Source organism: Fistularia commersonii, chromosome 3 (assembly GCF_037954325.1).
Source record: "Fistularia commersonii isolate RoL2024-O1a breed Wild chromosome 3, RoL_Fcom_v1.0, whole genome shotgun sequence".
NCBI classification, from domain to species: Eukaryota; Metazoa; Chordata; class Actinopteri; order Syngnathiformes; family Fistulariidae; genus Fistularia; species Fistularia commersonii.
The window spans coordinates 3,892,753-3,914,398 of NC_141286.1; the positions used below are offsets into that span (position 1 = coordinate 3,892,753).

Below are 21,646 nucleotides of genomic sequence, written 5' to 3' on the forward strand. Positions count from 1 at the left end.
TTTATAGTATTTACACTAGATTCTCACAGTGGTTTCTCAATGCCAGTATATACTAGGAATTTACAGGACCTTGATTTTGCGTCAGGAAATACTTAACATAACATGAATTTAATGGGATTGGACTAAACCCGTCTAGCATTCCAAGTGCCATGTTATGTCCATATCTCTTATCCATTCAAATGACCTAAATAATTAGTCATCTAGATTGGAAGCTTTGGCTTTTGGCTTCTTTTATCTCCAAGTAAGCGTTCGGTTTTTCTTTGCAAATATAAACTTTCTATCATTTCCACACAAAGTAGAGAGCTTATATACTTCTCATGGGATGCTGCAGAGGGATACTGCTTTTGGTAGAATGTAGTTTGGCTGAGGAATCGTTATTGGAGACCTTTTAATAGCAGGGAAATATGATGTAAGACAAGCTTTCTGTTATGAATATTGCACTGCATCAAGATTGGGCTTCCACGCCACACTTAATAGCCACAAAGCTGCATAAAATTATCCAGGCCTGGGACCTTAATGCGTTAATCTCGATTTATAAATCAAATTAACTCATTGTGATCGCACTTTACTTTGCACCGCAAAACTTTTCTCAGTGCATCAGTTCCAAGGGGACAGATTACGCCGAGGCACATTTTGATAGCATGCAGACAAGACAGATGGGACGACAGCGCTTGAAGGGGAATTTAAATATTTATATATTTACATTTATATTAAACTTTCAGCTGGAGGTATGAACAAAATTATGTTCTCTGCAATTTGTACGGGAAGGAGTCGTGTTTATCGCCGGAGCACCTCTACCCTCTGTTACCACCATCAACACTAAACACTTTGCAGCAAATGTGCAAGTTGGTAATGCTAACTTTGCTGCTGAAAATAACAGTGTGGCTAATAACGTCATCTTACGGGAAGTAAAACAGTTCATGATGAAGTGACAGATTTTTTTGCACTCATCTATTGGCATATTTAGTAAACTGATCAGACTGATGCACAGGATTTTGTAGTTTAAGCTTGCATATTCATGCAGACTTCACAAAAAAAACAAAAAAAAAAAGACATCTTTTTTCTCCTGTCAAGTTTTGAAATGCAATTGAAATGTGATTATTTGCAATTATTTAATTACACAGTGCCCGATTAATTAAATGAGTAATAGAATCGAGTCCCACCACTCAAATTAACTTGTTAGCTTAGCAAACAAATGAATGAGTGCACACAATGAATAACAACATAGCAACTGCATTGGAAACTAGCAATGGTCACAAACTAGTCATGTCACAGTGCCCGTGTTTTAGATTGCATAAGATCGGATGGAATTTGGGTAAATGAATCCCAAATCCAGAATTGAACAACAATAATTCTTACCAAAAGTCCTGTGGGAATACAATGAGCATGAACAAAAGTAATCCATGTTTAATTTTCTAGTTATATATAAAAATCCCTACATTTTATCATTGTGTTATTATTCAAAATTATTTTTATAACAGGTATTTATAAAGCACAACTTAGCAGTATTAAAATAGTTGGATTTATATTACATTACAATAAACTTTGTCAGTACATGCTTTATATACACATATGTATACCGTAATCTTCAATTTATTTATATAGCTATAAAACATATACTTCCTGTTAGTTGTACATTTCCAAAATCTTTTTGTTTACACCATGAACTGAAAACTAGCTCCGGCGAAAAGTGATCGACAGGAGAAGATTTATTAAGAGATGCAAAGAAAAAGGTCCAAAACGAAAGCATGCAAGTGTAAATTTATAGTTTCAATTGTTCGCCTAAATTCAGCATCACAGTGTGTCTGTGTGTTTTTCACTCCTCTCAAATGAGATGAAAACTATTCTGTTGCTTCGATTCACAAGAAAATAATTCGGATGACAGTTGCTATTTTGGAGTAGAGGCACACATCGTTCAGAGTGTTAGTGATTTTTACTACATTTCCACGGTTGGGCTGCCTGTGCCTTATATGGAGGTTTAAGAGTTTTCATGGTCACAATCATTGATAAATCCCGAATGTGTGAGAGGTGATGGGGGAGAAGCAGGGTTGCAGAAGATAGAAAATACAACTGCAAAAAAAACATAAACTGACATATGTTTAAGAAAAACTAGAAGAGCCTGTATGACCGATGTATATCCGATGTTTCTATTTGATTTGACAGAGGTGAAAAGATGACATATTCAATTAGTTGTCAGCGAAAGCGTTTCAAACAGATTGGGGCGTTTTTTCGCCCTTTAAACTATGGATATGATCACAACAATTGCATTCAAAGATTAATTTTCAAGTCAATGTTTTGAGCCAAGACCACCATCAGCATGTGATTAATTTACTTTTTAGCATGGTTTATTTATGTCTTCAGAATTGTGGCCAAGATGATATCGCATTTGTGATTATTATTATTAATAATAATAATCATAAGCATAACCTTAACAACCATAACATATAATGATCATAATAGTAATCACAATAATAATAATAATAATAATCATCATCATCATCATAACAATATAATATACTATGATTGTTTTGATTATGATGATTATTATTGGTAGTAGTAGTATAATACTAATATCATATTACTTTAACATATTATTATTATTATTATTATTATCAATTTTATTATTATTATTAGTAGTAGTATGCTGCAATTAACAGACCACTGCACAAAAAATAATCAAACCATTTAAATGGAAAAAGTAGAATATGACTGCTGTGCATACCAAGGCTCCGCATTAGTAGTTAGTATGTCAGGGCACCAAGGGATATATCAGAATATAAATGATTTTATTTGGAATTCCTCTAAACTGACAAAAAAAAGAGAAGAAAGTTATGTTTCTGAAAATGATCATCCAATTATGGTAAGAAAGAATTTTTAGTTGGGCATTAATGAAGTCGTACATATAAAGGTATAGCAAGTATTTGAAGAGCAGTCTAGAAATGTTTCTCCTCTTCCTGCTTCCTGAGTCGGAATCGAGACAAAGCATGTATCGAGTAAACATTTGCACATCAAATAAATCATCAAAATACAGTCGTCCTGCCACACAGAAGAAGGAAACAATGTACTTGTACTGTGAAATATGTATCCAAACACTGTACATGTGGGGCTTCACTGTTCAAAATAATCACACTGAAATACTGACCTATGTATATTTGTGAATATTATTGTTGTTGTCGTTGCTCATTTTGTTTTTATCATATGCAGCGACTGAGACGGAGTCTCCCTCCGGGATTGCTGAGGAGGATTTCATCGACTTGGACCACCACCACTTCGGCCACGGGCCTGCCCACCATGGAGCCCGGCCCTGTACGTAGAGACCGCTCCGCGAGCATCAAACACAACGCAGACAGGTAACGGCAGGACTCGCAGACGGTCTCGCCTCACGGTTTGTGTATTTATCAAATTCTTCACACGCTTTAATCCAGCGAACCGTGGAAAAACTCAGTGATGACGACCATCTCAAAGAGCCGATCCATGTCCGCCTCTAACCACCTCTACAGCAAACCACTGGGAAGATCAGGTGGGTGAAACAATCGAGAAAGACGTCAAAATTTGCAACGGCTGTTAATATTCAGTATTCGCTGGTAAACTCCGCTTTATATATTTCCACGTGTTCCCTGTACGTTAAGTTATTTCTACACAGATACAGTGTGGATCTCTCCTGCAGGTTTCCCCCCGTCCAACATATCACCTCTGGGCTCTCCATGTCCTTCCCCTCCCGTCCAAGGGACGCCCGTGTCCAGCCCGACCATCAAGACGTGCTCGGTGCAGCTTCCGGAGCTCGCCGGGCCCCTGACGGAGCGGGCCCCCGCCTCGGTGGCCCAGAAGAGCCATCACAGGGCCTTAACTCACAGTCAGAGCGCCCCAAGTTCCACCGCCCCGCACTGGCGACCCCCGTCCTTCTGTAGCAGGTAAAAAAAAAACAATGCCATCAGAATTCGATTAGTTAGCTACTGAACATGTATGTGATTGATTGACAATGTTGTGCCTTGTAATTATTCAATGTCCCATTATTAAAATTTTAATGTCCAGTTTTCTTTGTTTTTAATTCAAAGCTGGACTTCATTTTAATGTGAATTAAATTTTCTCTTATAATATAACATCTACAATACTTACTCTTGATTTTCATCTTTAAATGTGTGACTGTCATGAACTAACCTCATTGTTGTCAATGTCTATAGAAAACATATTTAAATGTAGCACATTAAAATGTGCGGTCAAGTATAAACAAATGATAAAAAAAATCTATTCTGTATTATTATTCTGTAAAAATAAGAAGTGAATTCAGAGATAGTGGAATAAAGTTTGACTATTTGTGTTGAACGTAATGAAGTTAGTTGCTTCTAATGTGTGTTTGTTTTCTTGCTACCAGCTGCGGCAGGCCGTTCAACAATCGACTAAACCATGGGGTAGAATCTGTTGACAAAGGAGATAGAATACCTCATCCAGGTAAAAAAAAATAAAATAAAAAAAAATAACCATCACAGCGTCAAATTTGATATTTGATATAACCTCAGTCCAGGAGTACGACAACAATTGGGTTCCATCAGGTTCTTTTAAAACGGAAACTGAGCCCATCAATTATGAAAAGCCTCGAGGCCTCAGCCCAAAATTGCAAGCCCCCCGGGCCGGCAATAAGACTTTGTCTCCCCGTTGCCAGATATAGTTTCAATTTTGGATTTACTCCTTCAGATACAAGATAGGAGTTGAGGAGTCTTGCGATATTTAAATTTTTTTTCCTAGAAAGCTAAGTCATTAACATACAACGGTCGTCTCTTCCTGGCAAAATATCACCCTGAACTCAAAATCTCAAAACGCATCTCACCGCTAGTCCTACCCGTTGTTTTTTTTTTTTTAGCGCATTCCATACCCCGTTTTTTCACGTTTTCTATCATTTTGCATTCTCAGATGAGCGAGCGGTGGCGTCATCGGATTACGACAGCACCTACGACAGCACCTATGAGACCAACCACAGTGACAGCAGTGACTTTGCACAGAATGAAGAAGAGGGGGAAGGAGGCAAGAAGCCGCCCGAAGCCAGGGAAGGTTGCGTGGAGTATCCAGCAGATGGCATTGTTTTGCACCCGCTCCTGCCGTCACCTGAGGTCGGGCGCTCTTTCGTGCGGTTACACCTTTTATTTCAGGACATTCTCATGAAAATGAGGATATGAAGAGTACGATCTTTTACTTTTTTTCTCCTACAGCATATCTACAAAGCCTGTCATCATTTGAATAAACATCAAGAAAAGGCTTGAAAAGTACAAAATTTCATTTAAAAAGGACTTGAGATATTGTCGTTTGTTTGGTTGGTTTGTATGTTTTTTTCGAGTGGTGTGTGTGTGTGTGTGTGTGTTCTTTCATATTAGCTTGTGTGTATTTCATTTGTTATCAGAATATCGATATCTCTCTGGACAATGAACCAACATTAGCATTTATTCATGCAACCTTTTTTTCAATTGTGTTTTTAAGTACACATTTTAAGTTCTTATAACAATGTTTTATTTCTACACCACTTTATGCTTAAAGAGAAGTAACACATACTAGTCCAAAAACGAAATCTAAAACATGACCGGCTATAAAACATTTGTAATTTAAGGATACTTTGGAATTTCGGCATGCAAATATTAAAGTGTTCAAAAAAAGAATGACACATTTCCTGCACAAATTATTTTTTTCACTTGTTTTTCCAAGGATATATCCGAAGAGAGATTAAGCACACATTTTTATTTTCCAATAACAGCGGTCAAAATTGTGTCGATTAACAACAACAACAACAACGCACAGCAGAGCTTTCTTGGTCGATGAATAATAGGAGAGGAAATCATTAATCCACAAATACGTGTCAAAATTGAGTCTATTTTTAACACAGAAACTCTCCCCAAAATGTTTCTTGAATATTTTCAATGTTGATATCATCTGATTTGAATCTGCTCAATACATAATTAGATAGATAAAGATCAGTAATAATGGTCAAAGTCCTCTTATTTCACAGCATCATTGTAGAATTTGTTGCATGTTCTATTAATATGATTAGAATCTGTCCTTTCTAAATCCGTTTTCTTCACCTTCCTCTGTGACCCACAGGACAAACCCGTTTTGGCCCCGGAGCCCGTGGGAACGCCTGACCTCGAGCCTCAAATGAGTCAATTGAACAACTGGAATTTTCCAATTTTCAGGCTCGTGGAAAAGACTCACGGCAAGTCGGGCTGCATTCTCAGCCAGGTAATGTTATGTTACGTTATTGGCAAGAACGGCCTTCACGTTACAGCTTCGTGCAAAACGCTCTCATTTGCGGGATTTGATGCATCCTTCTATATTTTTGCCCTTATAAAGTTGTGCCATGATACAATCCAGCCATGATCATTCAAGGGATCCCCGATTACCAAGATATAATTGTCCTTTTTGATCAATATTTGTGCAAGATACTTGAAAACAATAATGAAATCTCTCAACATTTTGTAAAAAAATGTTAAAAAAAATGTAAAAAAAAAAACCAAAACTCAACATTCTGCCGTTGTTGTTTACGTCGCAATGCTATCTGGGTGGTGACGTCATAAGGTTGAATTGGGCTCGGTCCACATTCATTTTACCGTAAGCTGCAAAAACATATCATCTCTGCAACCCTTCCTATTTGTACCCGAAAGAGACATGAGCGAGGAGGACACCACTGGAGACAGAAGGCAAAATGACCTTCATAACGAAGACGAAAAAAGAGGCAAGAGTCGGAAAAAAATCGCCGATCTGTTCGTGGCAACTTCGTCGCTATGCTAACAGAGAGAGCGTCTGTTGTAAGGAGCTTCGCTTGTTGTCATTGGCTGTTCGATGGAGGCTTAAGGACTGCAGCACTGACGGACTGAATGGCTGGTCTTCAGTTTCCTCTGTGATCGTCCCCGATCTTTCGTCATCAGATGCTCCCTCTGCAGTCGTGGGTTGCTGACATCCTCGCAGGAGGACATCCAGCACCTCCTGCCTGTGGCATTTCTTCATTTCCCAAGAACCTCTTGTATGCTTGTGAAAGAAAACCGTAGGCACGGCGTCGGGTTTTATTGTTCGTTTAAAACTGGCAGCATCGGTGAGCTCTTTCAGCAGCTTGGCTCAGATAAAGGCGTCAAATGTATCCAGAGAGAAGGAACCAACACAGCCACGGATCCTTAGGAAGTTGTGTGCGTCCACAAGCAATTTCCCGTTCCTTTTTTTTCTCTTCTTGTCCTTTGGAAAGCTGTGTAGGTTAGCATCGCTCCCTTTGGACTGGAAATGGCACCCAAAAACAGCACAATGTGCCATTACTACCGTCTGTCCCGAAGGATACCAAGCTCAAATTAACTCCAGCGGAAAGTCAGAATGAACATGAGCAACCTCGATACGTCATCAAACCAGCATGCATTGCGCTAGTAAAACAATGGCTGTGCCTTAAAAAATGTTAAAAATTGCAAATTTTTAAAAGAAATAAGTCTTGCTTTTGAACACATTCTAATATGAGACAAACAAACAAATAAAAGCATATTTATGCCAATTAGTTCTCTCAAACGGGGCTCCCTTTAATACTCCCTAATACTTATTACAACTTATAATACTAATACTACAACTACTACTACTACTAACAATAATAATAATAATAATAATAATAATAATAATGATAATGATAAAAAGACATACTGATTTAACTTATGTCTGTGTTAGTGTCAATAAGAGAGTTTGGTTGGTTGAGACCAGCTATTGAAGCTACTGAATATTCTTTAATACTTTAATTACAACTTATAATAATAATAATAATAATAATAATAATAATAATAATAATAAAAACAACAACAACAACAACAACAATAACAATAATAATAATAATAATATGCCTGCATAAAATAGAGGCCATGCTGATTCAACCGATGTCTGTGTTAGTTTCAATAAGAGAGTTCGGTGTGTTGACACCAGCTATTGAAGGTTATCCACATTTAGATGAGTTGTTAAGGCGTTGTCTTATCTCTCAGGTGTCCCACAGGCTATTCGAAGACATGGGTCTGTTTGAGACGTTCAGGATTCCCGTGCAAGAGTTCATGAACTACTTCCACGCTTTGGAGAACGGATACAGAGACATCCCCTGTGAGCAGACCTGTCACATCTTACATGTACATGCAGTAACTGCGATACAGACGTTGCCTTCGATTGCCACAAGGTGGATGTATAGCCTTTGTGGAGAAATGACTGATATAGCATGCCATGCGCTCAGAAGCCAGAGACTTAAAGCAACTACCTTTCCCACATTTCATCATTAAAAATCCAAATATATCTATTAAATACGCGTCTTATTAATCTGCATCTGTGCCAAGTAGGTGAAATTGTAGAAACATTTATTGATGAAATATATGAACGCATTCTTGAATTTATTTATAAAACAGTAGAAACTCTTTGAGGCAATATAGCAATATATAACATATATTACCTTATATAACACACCATTTTACGGCCCACGGGCTACATTTTGCTTTTTCATCCGGCCCATCAAACTATTTTCTTTGAATATTTTCAATCAATATTGAATTAAGAAACTCCTAATTTTTTTTCTTTTTGTTTAATTTTGTATGGATGATTACATGCAAATTAATATCGGTACATTTATATGATCATTAATGATTTTAAAGTTGAGATAAAACGCCAAAAAAATCTAAATATTTAAATCCCAGTTTTCATTTTGTTCAATTTAGGTGGCTCGTGCATGAAAATTAAATAAGAAATGTGTCCAGCCACCCAAAATAATTGCCCACCCCCAGTATATAAGAATCACATATATATGTGTATGTGTGTTTATATAGACTGTATGTTTGTGTTTTTATTGTTTTTAAGTAATAATATATTGGTATTCAAACCAAATAGTGGTTCTCCAGCGTGGTAAATGTGAAGGACCTTTCAGTTATGTGATTTTTTTTTTTCTTAATTTGGCAGTTATACTTCTATAGAGCTATAATGATGTACACTATATTTGTCTGTGTGTGTGTGTGTGTGTGTGTGTGTGTGTGTGTGTGTGTGTGTGTCTGGGCATTTGTGCAGCTGCCATAAAGAAATGACAGAGCTGTTCCTCCTCCAGCACATAAATTGACAAACAAGCTTGGTATATACTTCCTTCCGACCCCCGGGGCCACATACTAAACAGAACAGAACACAGTGCTATATCTTAGACATTACATTAAAAAAAGAGATTACAAAAAAAAAAATTTTTTTTTTTTTTTTGCCCCTGTTGACTCCTTAAGGGATGTTTTTTTCACTTGTGATTTCCACAGAGGCTGCCTGAGTATCTTCATTCACAGAGTTGTGTTACTGCCCTCTAGTGCTGTGGTTTTACACTTTCATATTCGTATCTCAGATCACAACCGGATCCACGCCACCGATGTGCTGCACGCCGTTTGGTTCCTCACCACACAGCCCGTACCAGGCCTGCCCGTCCTGCTGACGGAGAACAGTATCCTCCCAGGTGAGCGTAACGGCCTCTTACTGAGGATTCAAGTCCACAAATATGGATTTTCCGTCCCGACTTCTGAACGTGACTGTTTCCCCGTCCTTATTGGGTAAAGTGGGTAACAACGGTTTGGTGGAAATGAACTTTTCTGTCATTTTAAACTGCAAAACATGAAGATAAAATTGCTTAGCAACAAAAGGAATCAAAGAAATATAGAATACCTTCAAGCAATGAAGTCAAAGACGAGGAATGTATGGCATTGTGTTATTTTCCAGTGTAATTCGGTATTCTATATCTGCTCTTTGACAGTCAAATAAATGCAGTAGGAGTGTGTATTTATCACGCTGCAGCTTATTTCATGCTTTTCATATTTTCACGCAGCGGCGACAAGAAACCACACTTGTAAGTGAAGCTCCATTGTTGCAGATAAGTAAATCGACCCCCCCCCTTATTGTCTGCGCCGTTGTGTAACTGTCCTGAAATTATTGAGGTCCGATGATTGAATGATTGAAGTGTATTAGAAAACATGTCTCATGACAAAATGAAAAGGAAAAAGTCATCAACTATAGTGAGGGACATTTAGTTTCATATCAGTCAATGTTTTTAATTGGATTTCAAAGTCATTTCCATTTTATTCTCAGGTTACGTAGTGCCTTTCAGTTATTAATTATCATTCTCTATTTGGATATTTCGAGCGAATCTATCATTTTTGAATTACAATAGACCAACAAATATCCAAGTACGAGTTCCTTGGTGACAGCTAAAATTTTTTTTTTTTTTTTTTCAACAAAAACGGCCCATTAACAGACGCACCGGATGACGGAAAATGGAAAACATCGGCTCTGTTTTTTGTTTTTTTTTTTTCCCCGTAGTCTCGGAGAACGGCATCAGCCCCGGCGTCTCGGGCTTTCTGGTGTCCAAGATGAACCCCGCGATGGAGGAGGGCTACGGCTCCTTGTCGGGCCTCATCCCTGGCCTGGAGCTGATGGCTCTGTACGTCGCCGCAGCCATGCACGATTACGACCATCCGGGACGAACCAATGCCTTTCTCGTCGCAACCAGTGCACCGCAGGTAAATCCTTGCTTCGAAATGGATTTGCGGAGGAATTATTGGCCTTAACTGATAGCGGGGTGGCTTAAATGCACTGGTAGGGGGTTTCATTTCATATGTATTTAACCCTCATATCGTTAAGGGTCAATTTGACCCATTTCACCCATTGACCCAATGGGTCAAATTGACCCTTAACATAATATGAGGGTTAAAACATTATGATAACATGCATTGAAATGGCCGGCATCTCGCCCAATGAAAAGCATCAATCACCGACAGCGCTGATTAGATGGAAAAAAGCGTCTTCAAAATGTCAAGAAGAATCTCCAGGTTGTAATCTGTTACGTTTTTGAAAGTAATTATTGGGTAATTCCCCTTTTCTTGCAGATTCTCGGGTAATTTACGCTTAGCTCATTATGTCCTCTTTTTAAATGACAGTGTTTGTTTTTGTTTTTTTTTTTGTGAAAAATATCCATATGTCTGTGAGTATAAATACATACACACACATATAATTTTTCTTTTTTCAGTCAGCCAATTCGTACCCTATGTTTTTTTTGTTTTTTTTTTTATGTATTGTCAGCTATCACAAAGTTACATGATAATTATATCTAATTTGCTGGGTTTCTGCTGCTGCTAGAATGCAATAGAAGCCAAAGCACATCCATTTAGGTTTAATCACAGTGTGACAGATGTAGAAGGTGATTGCTACGTAAATTAATTTCTTTCAGAACTGTGTTTTTTCTTATATATTCTCACCAGCGAAAAATTTCAGTACTTCAAACTACGTCTTTACACGATAAAACATAGACGATACATAGACTGATACCACAGAGGAGCTCCAGTGAACGCCACAGGAGGTCTTTCCTACCTGAGGCTATCAGACCTTTTAATTCCTCTCCCTTCAGCTGCAGGGAATATTAAAATCTTAAATCTTAAAAAAATAAATAAATAAATAAAATCTCACCCACCTACTGGAAATTGTAATGATTTATCTGTATATATGTTCATAACTGTGCAATATTTCATTTCATAACAGCTACATGTACAATATTTTTTTCATACTCTTATGCACTCCTTATCTTTCACTTGGTACTTAAGACCTTAAGACACTTTATAGTCTTCACTTGTTACTCAAGCCACTTTATAGTTTAATTTCTTATTCTCCCCCCTTTTTTTTTTACTGTTTATACAATTTTCTGCTATTATTTATTATTGTTACGTTTTTCTTGTAACTCTGGCACAACAATTTCCTTCGGGATAAATAAAGTTGTTCCTGTTCTTATTCTTATTATATCTGAATGAATAACAAAGTTATTGATAATTGCGTGGACAGCCGCATTATAAGAATGCACTCTGGTCAGGGTGATCACTGGAACCAAACTGTTTTACCATAAAATGTCATGTTTTAATTTGATTTTACGATTTCTGCTCATTGCAAATGATGAACAAACAAGTCAGTCTCCATCCTGAAGGCCATGTTTTAATCTCAATTTCCGTCTCGACCCCCCTGTTGTAGGCTCTTCTATACAATGACCGTTCCGTCTTGGAAAACCACCATGCGGCTTCAGCCTGGAATCTCTTGTTGTCACGTCCTGAGTTCAATTTCTTGGTTAATCTCGAACATGTGGAGTTCAAGCGTTTCCGCTTTCTCGTCATCGAAGCCATCTTGGCGACTGACCTCAAGAAACATTTTGACTTCTTGGCTGAGTTTAATGCAAAGGTAACATCCAAAAGTGACATTTATTGTTCATTAAGTTAATGAACTGTAAGAGAAATCTCTAAAACAATCGACTGTATATATCTTTACAACAATTTAATGTCTACTTGCAATGTCGCTCATCTATCTACCTATCTATCTATCTGCTGTACAGTACCATGTCTAAAACATCAACACCTAACCTCAATTTCCTCCTCTATATTATTATATCGTTATAGGAATTGGCTCCCTAAGCGCGCAACTACTCTTGCATGGAACGACTTTTTTCGTTGTTCATGTCCGATTTGTTTTTCCGCTCCAACCACCTTTTGCACGTTTTCCCAGGTGGGTGATGAAGGAATGGCTGGTATCGATTGGACCAATGAAAACGACCGATTGCTGGTGTGTCAGATGTGCATTAAACTGGCTGATGTCAATGGACCCCTTAAGTGTAAGGAACTACACCTGCAGTGGACTGAGGGAATTGTCAACGAGTTCTACGAACAAGTACGTCGTAAACTTCTACCTTATTTTCATTTTGACCATTTTGACGCATAGAAATGAAAGATCATTCAAATCCATTTTGTTTATTCAATTATCAAATACACACATCATACACTCTCCCATACAGCTAAAGGAGTGTAGTGAGCAATATGTGAATTAGAAATGTAAAGAAAAAGAAATCTCTACACATAGTTATTTTATTTTATTTTATTTTATTTTATTTTATTTTATTTTATTTTATTTTATTTTCACATAAATAGTTTGTGTTTTGGAAATCATTAAATTTTAAAAGTTTTGAAAATATTTTACTGTGGCATTAATTCAAATTCTAATTGTTTGGGTTTTTCGGTTGTTTTTTTTTCTACCCAGAAAGACTGAGATTTGGCTTCGGGGAATCATAGTTGTTGAAAGCTTTCCAGATTTTTTTTTTATTTGCTTTTTACGTCAAATCTTGGCTGGCGCTTTTTGAGAAATAATGTTATTTCCGTATGAAAGCCCCTAACTCCATGATATGGTGGAGCAAGTAAATCTAGCAATTTTGCAGAAGGGAATGTCAAACAAAGACACTCCTTGGAAACAAAAGGGGAAAATACAGTTAATAGCACAGTTAATGTGACACAGAATTACAAAACTGAAATTATGAAAATGCAGAATTAATAGACAACAAGAGTTTTTTTCACATATATGACTAAATGGTGCATGGCTTAAATACACAATAAGACCATCTGATGAAGTCTATAAGGAAACAATGCAATTGAGTGAAATTATTACATTTCATTATATATTAAGCAAAGCTTTTTTTTTTAAATTGAATATTTACGTTGAAACGGAAAGACAATGATGAGGAGACCCACTTACCCGTACATCAATATATGTAAGGAAACGGTAGACTGATGTCTGGCAACAAATCCCACCGCTAACCACCAACGCCTCTGATTTGTCAGCTCGGGTAACCCAGATGAAATCTGGAAAGCCTGAGATTACTTGCCTAGCAACAACAGGTTGTAAGAGAAAAACCAATAATGTGAGACTTTGTATCTGAGAGATTGTTGTATTTGATTCACGGATTTAGTATTAGCTCCAACTGTGGTCATTTATGTTCTCGGCAAAAATGTGTTTTATCTTATCGTTAATTGTATCGAGGCCGCGATTCAGAACATTATGTAGGAGGAACTAATTGCCGTGCCAATGCTTCGGGAATGCTCTCTCTCTCTCTTTTTAAATGATTCTTACTATTCTTGTATTTAATTCATATCTTCATTGCTGCAAATTATGCATGTCGATCAGGGTCCGTAGCCTCGGCGACCGCGGCGGTTGAGAGAGAGCGAGAGGGATGTTTATTTGCTCCTCTTGAGAATATAATCTGACACCATAGTCATGCTATCGCTCACGACAACCTTCACAATTGTACAATGGAACATTGAATATTATCCTCATTCACATCAGAACAAGGGAATTAACACAGACCCACAGACCCACACACACACACACACAAACACACACACATACACGCCTCAATGTTGGGATCACAGTGGGCTTCAATATTGGAATTAGTGTGTCTGGTAGTATGAAACAACTACATTCTCTTTGCAAATCAATACACCCCCCCCTTCCCTCACACACACACGGAGCAATCACATGAAATAGTGAAGTGGTGAAGTGCAATCAGGTTGTCATAGTGATGGTGTCCCTCACGCCTCGATTCCCATGTGTAACACCCGGTAGCAAAGGAAAATAAAGATATTTCAAAACGCCCCAAAGAGTTAAGTAACAGGAAACGCATCACTGGAAGATGTTTGTCATTGGCTCACTTTTTGATTGACAATTCTCTTCCCCATCCACTACCTTGTCTGCCGCCATTTCCGACAGACCGCTTTCTTTATAAAGCAGTGATCAACTCAGAAGTATCCAGATAGCATCGACAATTATTCAAAAAATAAATCAATTCAAGCCACTAGAGTTCTGTATGACTTTACAAAGATACACAGTGAACGGGAGACGGTTGGGGTCGGGGTTTGGGTGACCCGATGGCGTCGACGGTGTCGTTCCTTGTCGGCGAGATGTGGCTGGTTGAGAGAACTTCCTTTGTCACCATCCATTCAGAACACCTTGTTCCATCACCAGCATACACGTCACGTCATCCCCGGGTTACCATGGAAACAAGGAACACCTTGGATACTTGTGATGCAAGTGTGAGAGAGTCTATACGGCTGAAATGAGATATATATATTATATATATTTCAGTAAAGTCTGAAGTACACTTTTGTTTTGTTTTTTCAATTGCTTACACGCTTTCATCAGGAAGTAAGCACGAAAAGTCCACAGGAGACCAAGGGTTTGTTTACAATAACTGTGAAAAAATTAATTATTGTCCAAAAAAGGCATTAATTTTACATTAAGAATGAAATGCTGCTTGACAGTTTGCTGCACTGACTTGTTGAAAAACAAAAAAAGGAACGGTTTCAATAGTATGTGTGTGCAAATATATTCTGTGCTTGTGAAAAATCTGAAAAATTCTCTTGGTAAGACAAAAATTCTATAGTATGAATGCAATGTTTGGCATTTGGTCCAAAAGTTGATAATTCTGTATGTAGTTTGGGTTGCAGCGCTTCATTTTGCAGGACAAATGCAGTATTTTACAGGTTGGCTGTGTGAATTTGTGAAAGTGTTTTGTTAACAACCAACCTAGTTTACAAAAATGTGTTTTAGCAGTTGGACAAAAAAATACCTGTAGGAATTATCACTGTTACTAATGTATTGATATGGTGATTTTTAATAAACTTAGGGAATAAATTAAATCAGAAATCTGGCCGTATGTGCCAAATCAGACATTGCAGGAACCGTCAAGCGCATTCAGAAGAGCACACTGGGCTCAAAATGACAAAGTTGAGCTAGTTGAGTATTGTTTTCTTGATTTTTGTTTTTACTATATTGCTGTTAAGCTAGGTTGAGCTTCGGCCAAACGATATCGAAACAAACACGATTGTTCCATCGGTGTTTACAGACAGAGCCGGCAGAGAGTCGGTGGATTTGCCACCAGCGGTTTCAGTTGGTGTGATAAACAGTATAGCTATCAGAACGGGAGACTCAGTCGCGTTCGCCTCCCTCATAGCTTTGCCTTTGTGAACAGAAATAGAAAAATTGGAAAAGCGTGAATAACAATCTTCCCATGGATAAGGAAGGAACAGCTTGGCTCCGCTTTGGCTCGTCTTCAGCTGGCCTCATTTCCAGTGTTATACAGTACAAACAGTTCCTTCAACGACAATTATAACAAATATCTGATATTGATAAGAAAGCAAAAGCCAACTAATGCAGTAGTAGAAGTTGAAGTTGAAGTAGTAGTATTAAATTAGTCATGGAAAATCCCTCACAAGAAAAGCTGTTACGTAAAGTGTCAGTAATACATTACATCATGACGACTGTCTGTATAACTATAGATCCATAATTTAGTATATAGTATTTGCATATATTTTGTTTTTATCTGCTCGTCAGAAAAAGCAGTCTTCTGTAGTTAATATTGATTGAGGCATTTTTATTATTTTAAATTTGTTAATGTTTTCTGTAAATATTTAGATTTTTATTTTTGGGTGGGCGGGTTGACCTAATTTTTATGAAAACTGCAGCTGCAGTGACCCTGGCAAGAGCAGATCTAATCCATCTCAATTTTTCATAAAGTTTGAGTCCTACCATGGTAAATCATCGCTGTAATAATCATACAAAACAAAACAATAAACGTTAGCAGAGGCAAACTGTTTTCACATATTTCTTGTGCTTTAAAAAGTGAAAGATTTTGTGCTGTGATATTAAAAAAAATTGCACCTCGCTCTATACATTATATTTTTTAACAGTAACCGAAAGAGTAATTTTGCACATTTTTCTATGTTTTTTTTAAATGTATTTGTACCCAAACGAATGTGAAGTTTATGTACGGAATAAACAGTATGGGACAATGGATGACAGAATGTAGTTTGCACAGTCTGAAGAATATTCTATTTCATGGAGCACCTTAACCTTTTGTTTTTATCAATGCCAAACATACAATTATGTCGGGCAACCCTCTGCAAATACATTGCCACCACAAACCACGGCTTGCTACGAATCCTCGATGAATGTTTGAGCCTCAGATAATGTAAACAAATTGGTCCGTTGCAGCAGATGGCTGAAATAGGGCTACATTAATATGGAAATTTGTTTTTGATTGAAAAAAAACTGAGGAAAAAAAAAAGGTAAATACTGGTCAATAGGTAAATAAAGGTAAATAAACTGCAGTTGTTTCATTAAATCTCTCTTTATTTTGTAATCTGGACTGCACTTTGACAGTCCTTTAGTTGAAAAAAAATACATGTTGACCGCATTTATACGCGCATAGCCTGCTATCATGAGTCTTTTTGCCACCACAAAATGAAATAGAATAAATAATGAATTATTATTAATCTTGATTAATCTAAATTAGTCGACAGCAATGCGATTAAACATGTTAGATTGAAATATTGAAAAGAATGATACAATGAAAAATCACACTTTTGTATCTCCTCTGATCCAATGGATTTGATGTGATTTTGAAAGAATTGCATAATGGTTATAAAAACGTTTCAGCTGGACATTATGATTAAAGATGAAGTTGATCTTTGACCTTTGGATGTGATGTGGTCTTGTTATATCCGAGCAGATGTTAGCGGGAAATGTCCACATAAATAACACTTTTTTTTTTTCGCAGATATGATTCAAAATGTGACCTAACATGTAAACGTACAATTGTGCAGATTTAAAGATGAGTAAAATAAAATAAATAGAAAAAATAAATAAATAAATAAATAACTAAATAAGGTCAAATGACATTGATATTTTGACCACCATCATAATAGAATAAACAAATGTGATTTGAATAATCGAATAGAAATCTAAACCACGTAAAGAAGTTAATCTGTCAAAGCGTCATAGTGACATTTTCCTTTGACATTTAAATCTAGTCTGTTGTGTGTGTGTGTGTGACCTGAAGCGTGTGTTATGTGTGCATCCTCCCAGGGCGATGAGGAGGCGAGCCTGGGTCTTCCCATCAGCCCATTCATGGACAGATCTGCTCCACAGCTGGCTAAACTACAGGAGTCCTTCATCACTCATATAGTGGGACCTCTGTGCTCGTCATACGACTCTGCGGGTCTGATGCCCGGACACTGGGTGAACCTCCCCGAGGGACAAGAGGAGCCCGAGGAGGGAAAGGAGGTTCAGGATATAGAAGAGGTGGACGACGATTTGATAGAAGACGCTTCCACAAGTTATGAAACCTCCCGTATGTAAAACATCTCACACACCTTGTTGAGCCGCATTTTGTAATAACAGTGCATTTTGTAATAAAGGTCCAAAATGTAATAACTTTTTCATTTCATTTTGTAATAAAGCCGCATTTTGTAATAAACTGCCACATTTTGTAATAAACTGCCCCGACGCATTTTGTAATAAATTTTGCCGCATTATGTAATAAGTTATTACATTTTGAGGAGATTATTACAAAATGCACTTGCAACTTTGTTATTCTCTGGGAAATGTAATAACATGGAATTTATAGAATATTCTCTGTTAATGCAACCTTTGAATAGTGTACTGATAGTAATTGCCAAGTACTGCTACTAGGCTAATACAGTGATACTAATAATAGGCCTAGCTTTTACAAATACTTTTAAGTAAAATAAAATACAATTAACAAACTTATGCTTTAGAATTGTTATTACATAATGCACCATGTTATTACATTTCCTAGAAAATAAAAAAGTTGCAAGTGCATTTTGTAATTATCTTCTCAATATGTAATAACTTATTACATAATGCGGCAAAATTTATTACAAAATGCGTTGGGGCAGTTTATTACAAAATGCGGCTTTATTACAAAATGAAATGAAAAAGTTATTACATTTTGGACGTTTTTTACAAAATGCACTGTTGTTACAAAATGCGGCTCAACACACCTCCCGAAGCACCGACAGAAACCATAGCGTAGTGAGCAAACATGACTGTCTCGTTATAAACAGAAGCTACTCTACTTCGCCTGACTTTGGTGTTTATTTTGCACTTTTTATTCATTGGGCCGTTGCTGGTTTCTTTTGAAAGTATGTTTGCATTTGTGCATTTTTTTCTATATCACCGGAAAAAAATAGGAATTCAGCAACACCATGTATCCCATCTATAGCAGCTCCCAGCAAAGTGGTTTTCAAATGTTCATCTTTACAAGACAGAGGGTGAACACCACCTACATCTGAATATAACAAAAAGCAAGTTTCAACGACGCTGATAATGAGTAAAACAGTCATCCTTCTCCCAGGTGCTCGCGTCACAACGCTTCGCTAGATTCGATTAAATCATCTCAGCGCGCTGATTCGATTCCAGTTCATAAATCACACCAGCAATATTTTCAGCTGATCATTTTATTTTCTATTTTAGGTCACACTGACTCTCTCATAAGGAGTGTACATTGTGCTGCTTCCCCTATATCATTTGAAAGTAACTTGTGACACTGCTGTTAGGCACTAGCAGAATTCCAATAATTTTAACCGCACATGATATTTATTGAGGAACCTCAAAAGCAAGAGGAAATTAATATCAGACATTTTTTTTTATATTTTTTCCAATAATTTTAACCGCCTATGATATTTCCTCAAAAGCAAAAGGAATTAATGTCAGACATTTTTTTTTATATATTTTTTTTAATATATTTTGAATTAGCATGGGAGCACAAGCACACCGCGATACACACAAGCAGTTAAAATATCTGATTGCAATCAATTTTTTTCAGTTGATTTGAAACACGTTCAACTTCCTTGCTTCAAAATTCAGTTGTTTCATTTCAAAGTTGTGTCACAGTTGAGTTGCATTCTGCTGATCCCACAGTTTTGAAAGTGCAACACACCAAAATCTTGCTTGTTATCCATCAGGTATGGCCATTGATGCGCAATGATACTACACTAATCTGGCTTTGAGTACATTGAAAAGTAGTTTATTGTTTAAAAATTATTTGCAGTTATTTACAAATCAAAGTAACATTGTATCATGTTTGTCCTTTTCCTGTATCCCCTTTGATCTGAATTGAAAGATACTTAAAAAAAAAATCACATGTAGGGACTCAGAGTAAATAATACATTTTTTTGAGGTGTGAATAAATTATTTACTTAAAAAAAAATGAATACTTCACGTGAAAAATGAAACACTAACTTGTGCTTTACTCCTTTTTACCATTTTACCATTTTTACCATTTTACCAAAATGTACGTTTTTGATATGTGCCGCTGGTTAAGTGAGACAGTATTGATTTTCAATGTGATTATGTGATTTTAAAATGACAGAGACTGGAATTAATTGCAATCAATTTATTTGTATATTTGTTGATCGTAGGTGCCATCTTTTAGTTCAGTGGTCCCAAACCCCCAGGTTGCGGGCCAGTACCGGTCCGTGGATCAATTGCCCAAGAAATAATCAATTATTTCCGTTGTATTTATTATCTGAGTCTGAACAATCTTTATTTTGAAAAATATTTCATTTAGAAAAATGACCCGAATCTCTGGGTTACAAAACGAGTAAAAAACAGACATCAGACGGAAAGTTTCTTTCCGAAAGGGAAAAGGTCTAGTGAAGAGACAGAAGAAGAGCCTAAAACTTCCAAGATAAAGAAAGATTTTAACAGACAACACCAGGAGTTCTACTTGAAATGCGGGATTTATCGTAACAGGTGATTCCCGTGGACCAATGAGGCAATGAAACCTACTCATGTTATGTAGTTGGTGTAATGTTACGAGGAAGCTGCTAATAAAGTTGCATACGAGTACACAGTAGATTCACGTTTATTATTATAGTAGCAATATAAACAATCTACATGTGTACCCCCCCATAAAAGATAAAAAGGTTGGGGACCACTGTTTTAGTTGTATCGGTCATGCATACATTAGGCGACACCTTCTATCGTTTCACATCAGTGCGTCGTTTAGCAAATCGTATTTGCAAAGGTGTAATAAAACCAAGCGATACATTCTGGAGTATCTCCCATGTGTCATTCCCACTCCCACTTTATCAATGGCATCTTTTCTGGCTTGATGTCTTACAGAGAGGCTGAGCATAGTGAAGGAGAGCGGGAGGAAAGTACTCTGCCAGATCACGCAACATCTCGTGGAGAACCATGAAATGTGGAAAAGAGTCATTGATACCGAAGCTCAGGAAGAGGCCCAAAAAGATGACGCCGCCCACGTCGGCAGCCCCGGCGATCCGATCACAGCTATCCATGAGGAGGAGGAGGAGCAGGCAAGCAAAGAGGAAGAGTTGACTGACTGCCTGGACGAGAGGCAGGACGTGCCGTCTATAGAGGAGGAAGAGGTTGTTCTGCGGTCAGATACTTTGGGGGAAAAAGAGGAGCCGGAGTGATCGTACGGACATTGAGGTCTTCTCAAAGAAGCAGAACGTTGTCTAGAAAAAAAAAAAAATATTATTTTCTAAACTCCCAATATGGTAGCCAGCACATCACTTTGACACTACACTGTAGGAGATGTTTTGGGGGTAAAATGTGCCTAATAAAACCAGGGTTTAAGGATGGGGATGATGTACACCCACTCGCATCTAGCAGGGCGGGATAAACAACGGTTAATAAGAAGGAGCTGATGAAAAAAAAAAAAAAAAAAGGGGGGCTTTTTTTTTTTCTTTTTTTTTTTTAATTTGATTTAATCGATATACTAAGAAGTCCGGATCCGACCGCCCATTCACTGTGTGGGCACAATCACGCCGATTCACAGATCTCCTCCACAGGTGTGTTGTATGACACTGTCACATGTCACAAGTCCTTTCTCCTTGAAATCCGAGGGAAAGGCCCGTGTCTGCGGAGCCTCTGCCGGGAGCTTTTCAAAAGGAAGTAAAGGCCAGATGTAGCTCATTGCACGCATAAACATGAACCCGCGTAGGCCTCCCATATACAC

At 37.4% G+C, this 21,646-nt stretch overlaps 1 protein-coding gene across 3 annotated transcripts in view; it reads left to right on the forward strand.

The window, feature by feature from the left end:
• pde3a (phosphodiesterase 3A, cGMP-inhibited) overlaps window positions 1–21,355 on the forward strand; it is a 65,900-nt gene extending 44,545 nt beyond the window's left edge. For 2 of the 3 annotated variants that reach the window (XM_086141933.1, XM_086141952.1), the window contains exons 3-16: window positions 3,205–3,350; window positions 3,426–3,520; window positions 3,668–3,911; window positions 4,373–4,449; window positions 4,909–5,105; window positions 6,085–6,222; window positions 7,986–8,097; window positions 9,356–9,463; window positions 9,830–9,850; window positions 10,321–10,520; window positions 12,016–12,219; window positions 12,541–12,702; window positions 17,725–17,989; window positions 20,788–21,355. In XM_086141933.1, coding sequence (XP_085998059.1) covers window positions 3,205–3,350; window positions 3,426–3,520; window positions 3,668–3,911; window positions 4,373–4,449; window positions 4,909–5,105; window positions 6,085–6,222; window positions 7,986–8,097; window positions 9,356–9,463; window positions 9,830–9,850; window positions 10,321–10,520; window positions 12,016–12,219; window positions 12,541–12,702; window positions 17,725–17,989; window positions 20,788–21,101 — 2,283 coding nt within the window. In that variant the 3' untranslated portion in view covers window positions 21,102–21,355. The remainder of the gene's footprint in view (window positions 1–3,204; window positions 3,351–3,425; window positions 3,521–3,667; window positions 3,912–4,372; window positions 4,450–4,908; window positions 5,106–6,084; window positions 6,223–7,985; window positions 8,098–9,355; window positions 9,464–9,829; window positions 9,851–10,320; window positions 10,521–12,015; window positions 12,220–12,540; window positions 12,703–17,724; window positions 17,990–20,787) is intronic. The other variant, XM_086141943.1, reaches the window with a different exon arrangement.
• The last annotated feature ends 291 nt before the right edge of the window (window positions 21,356–21,646 follow it).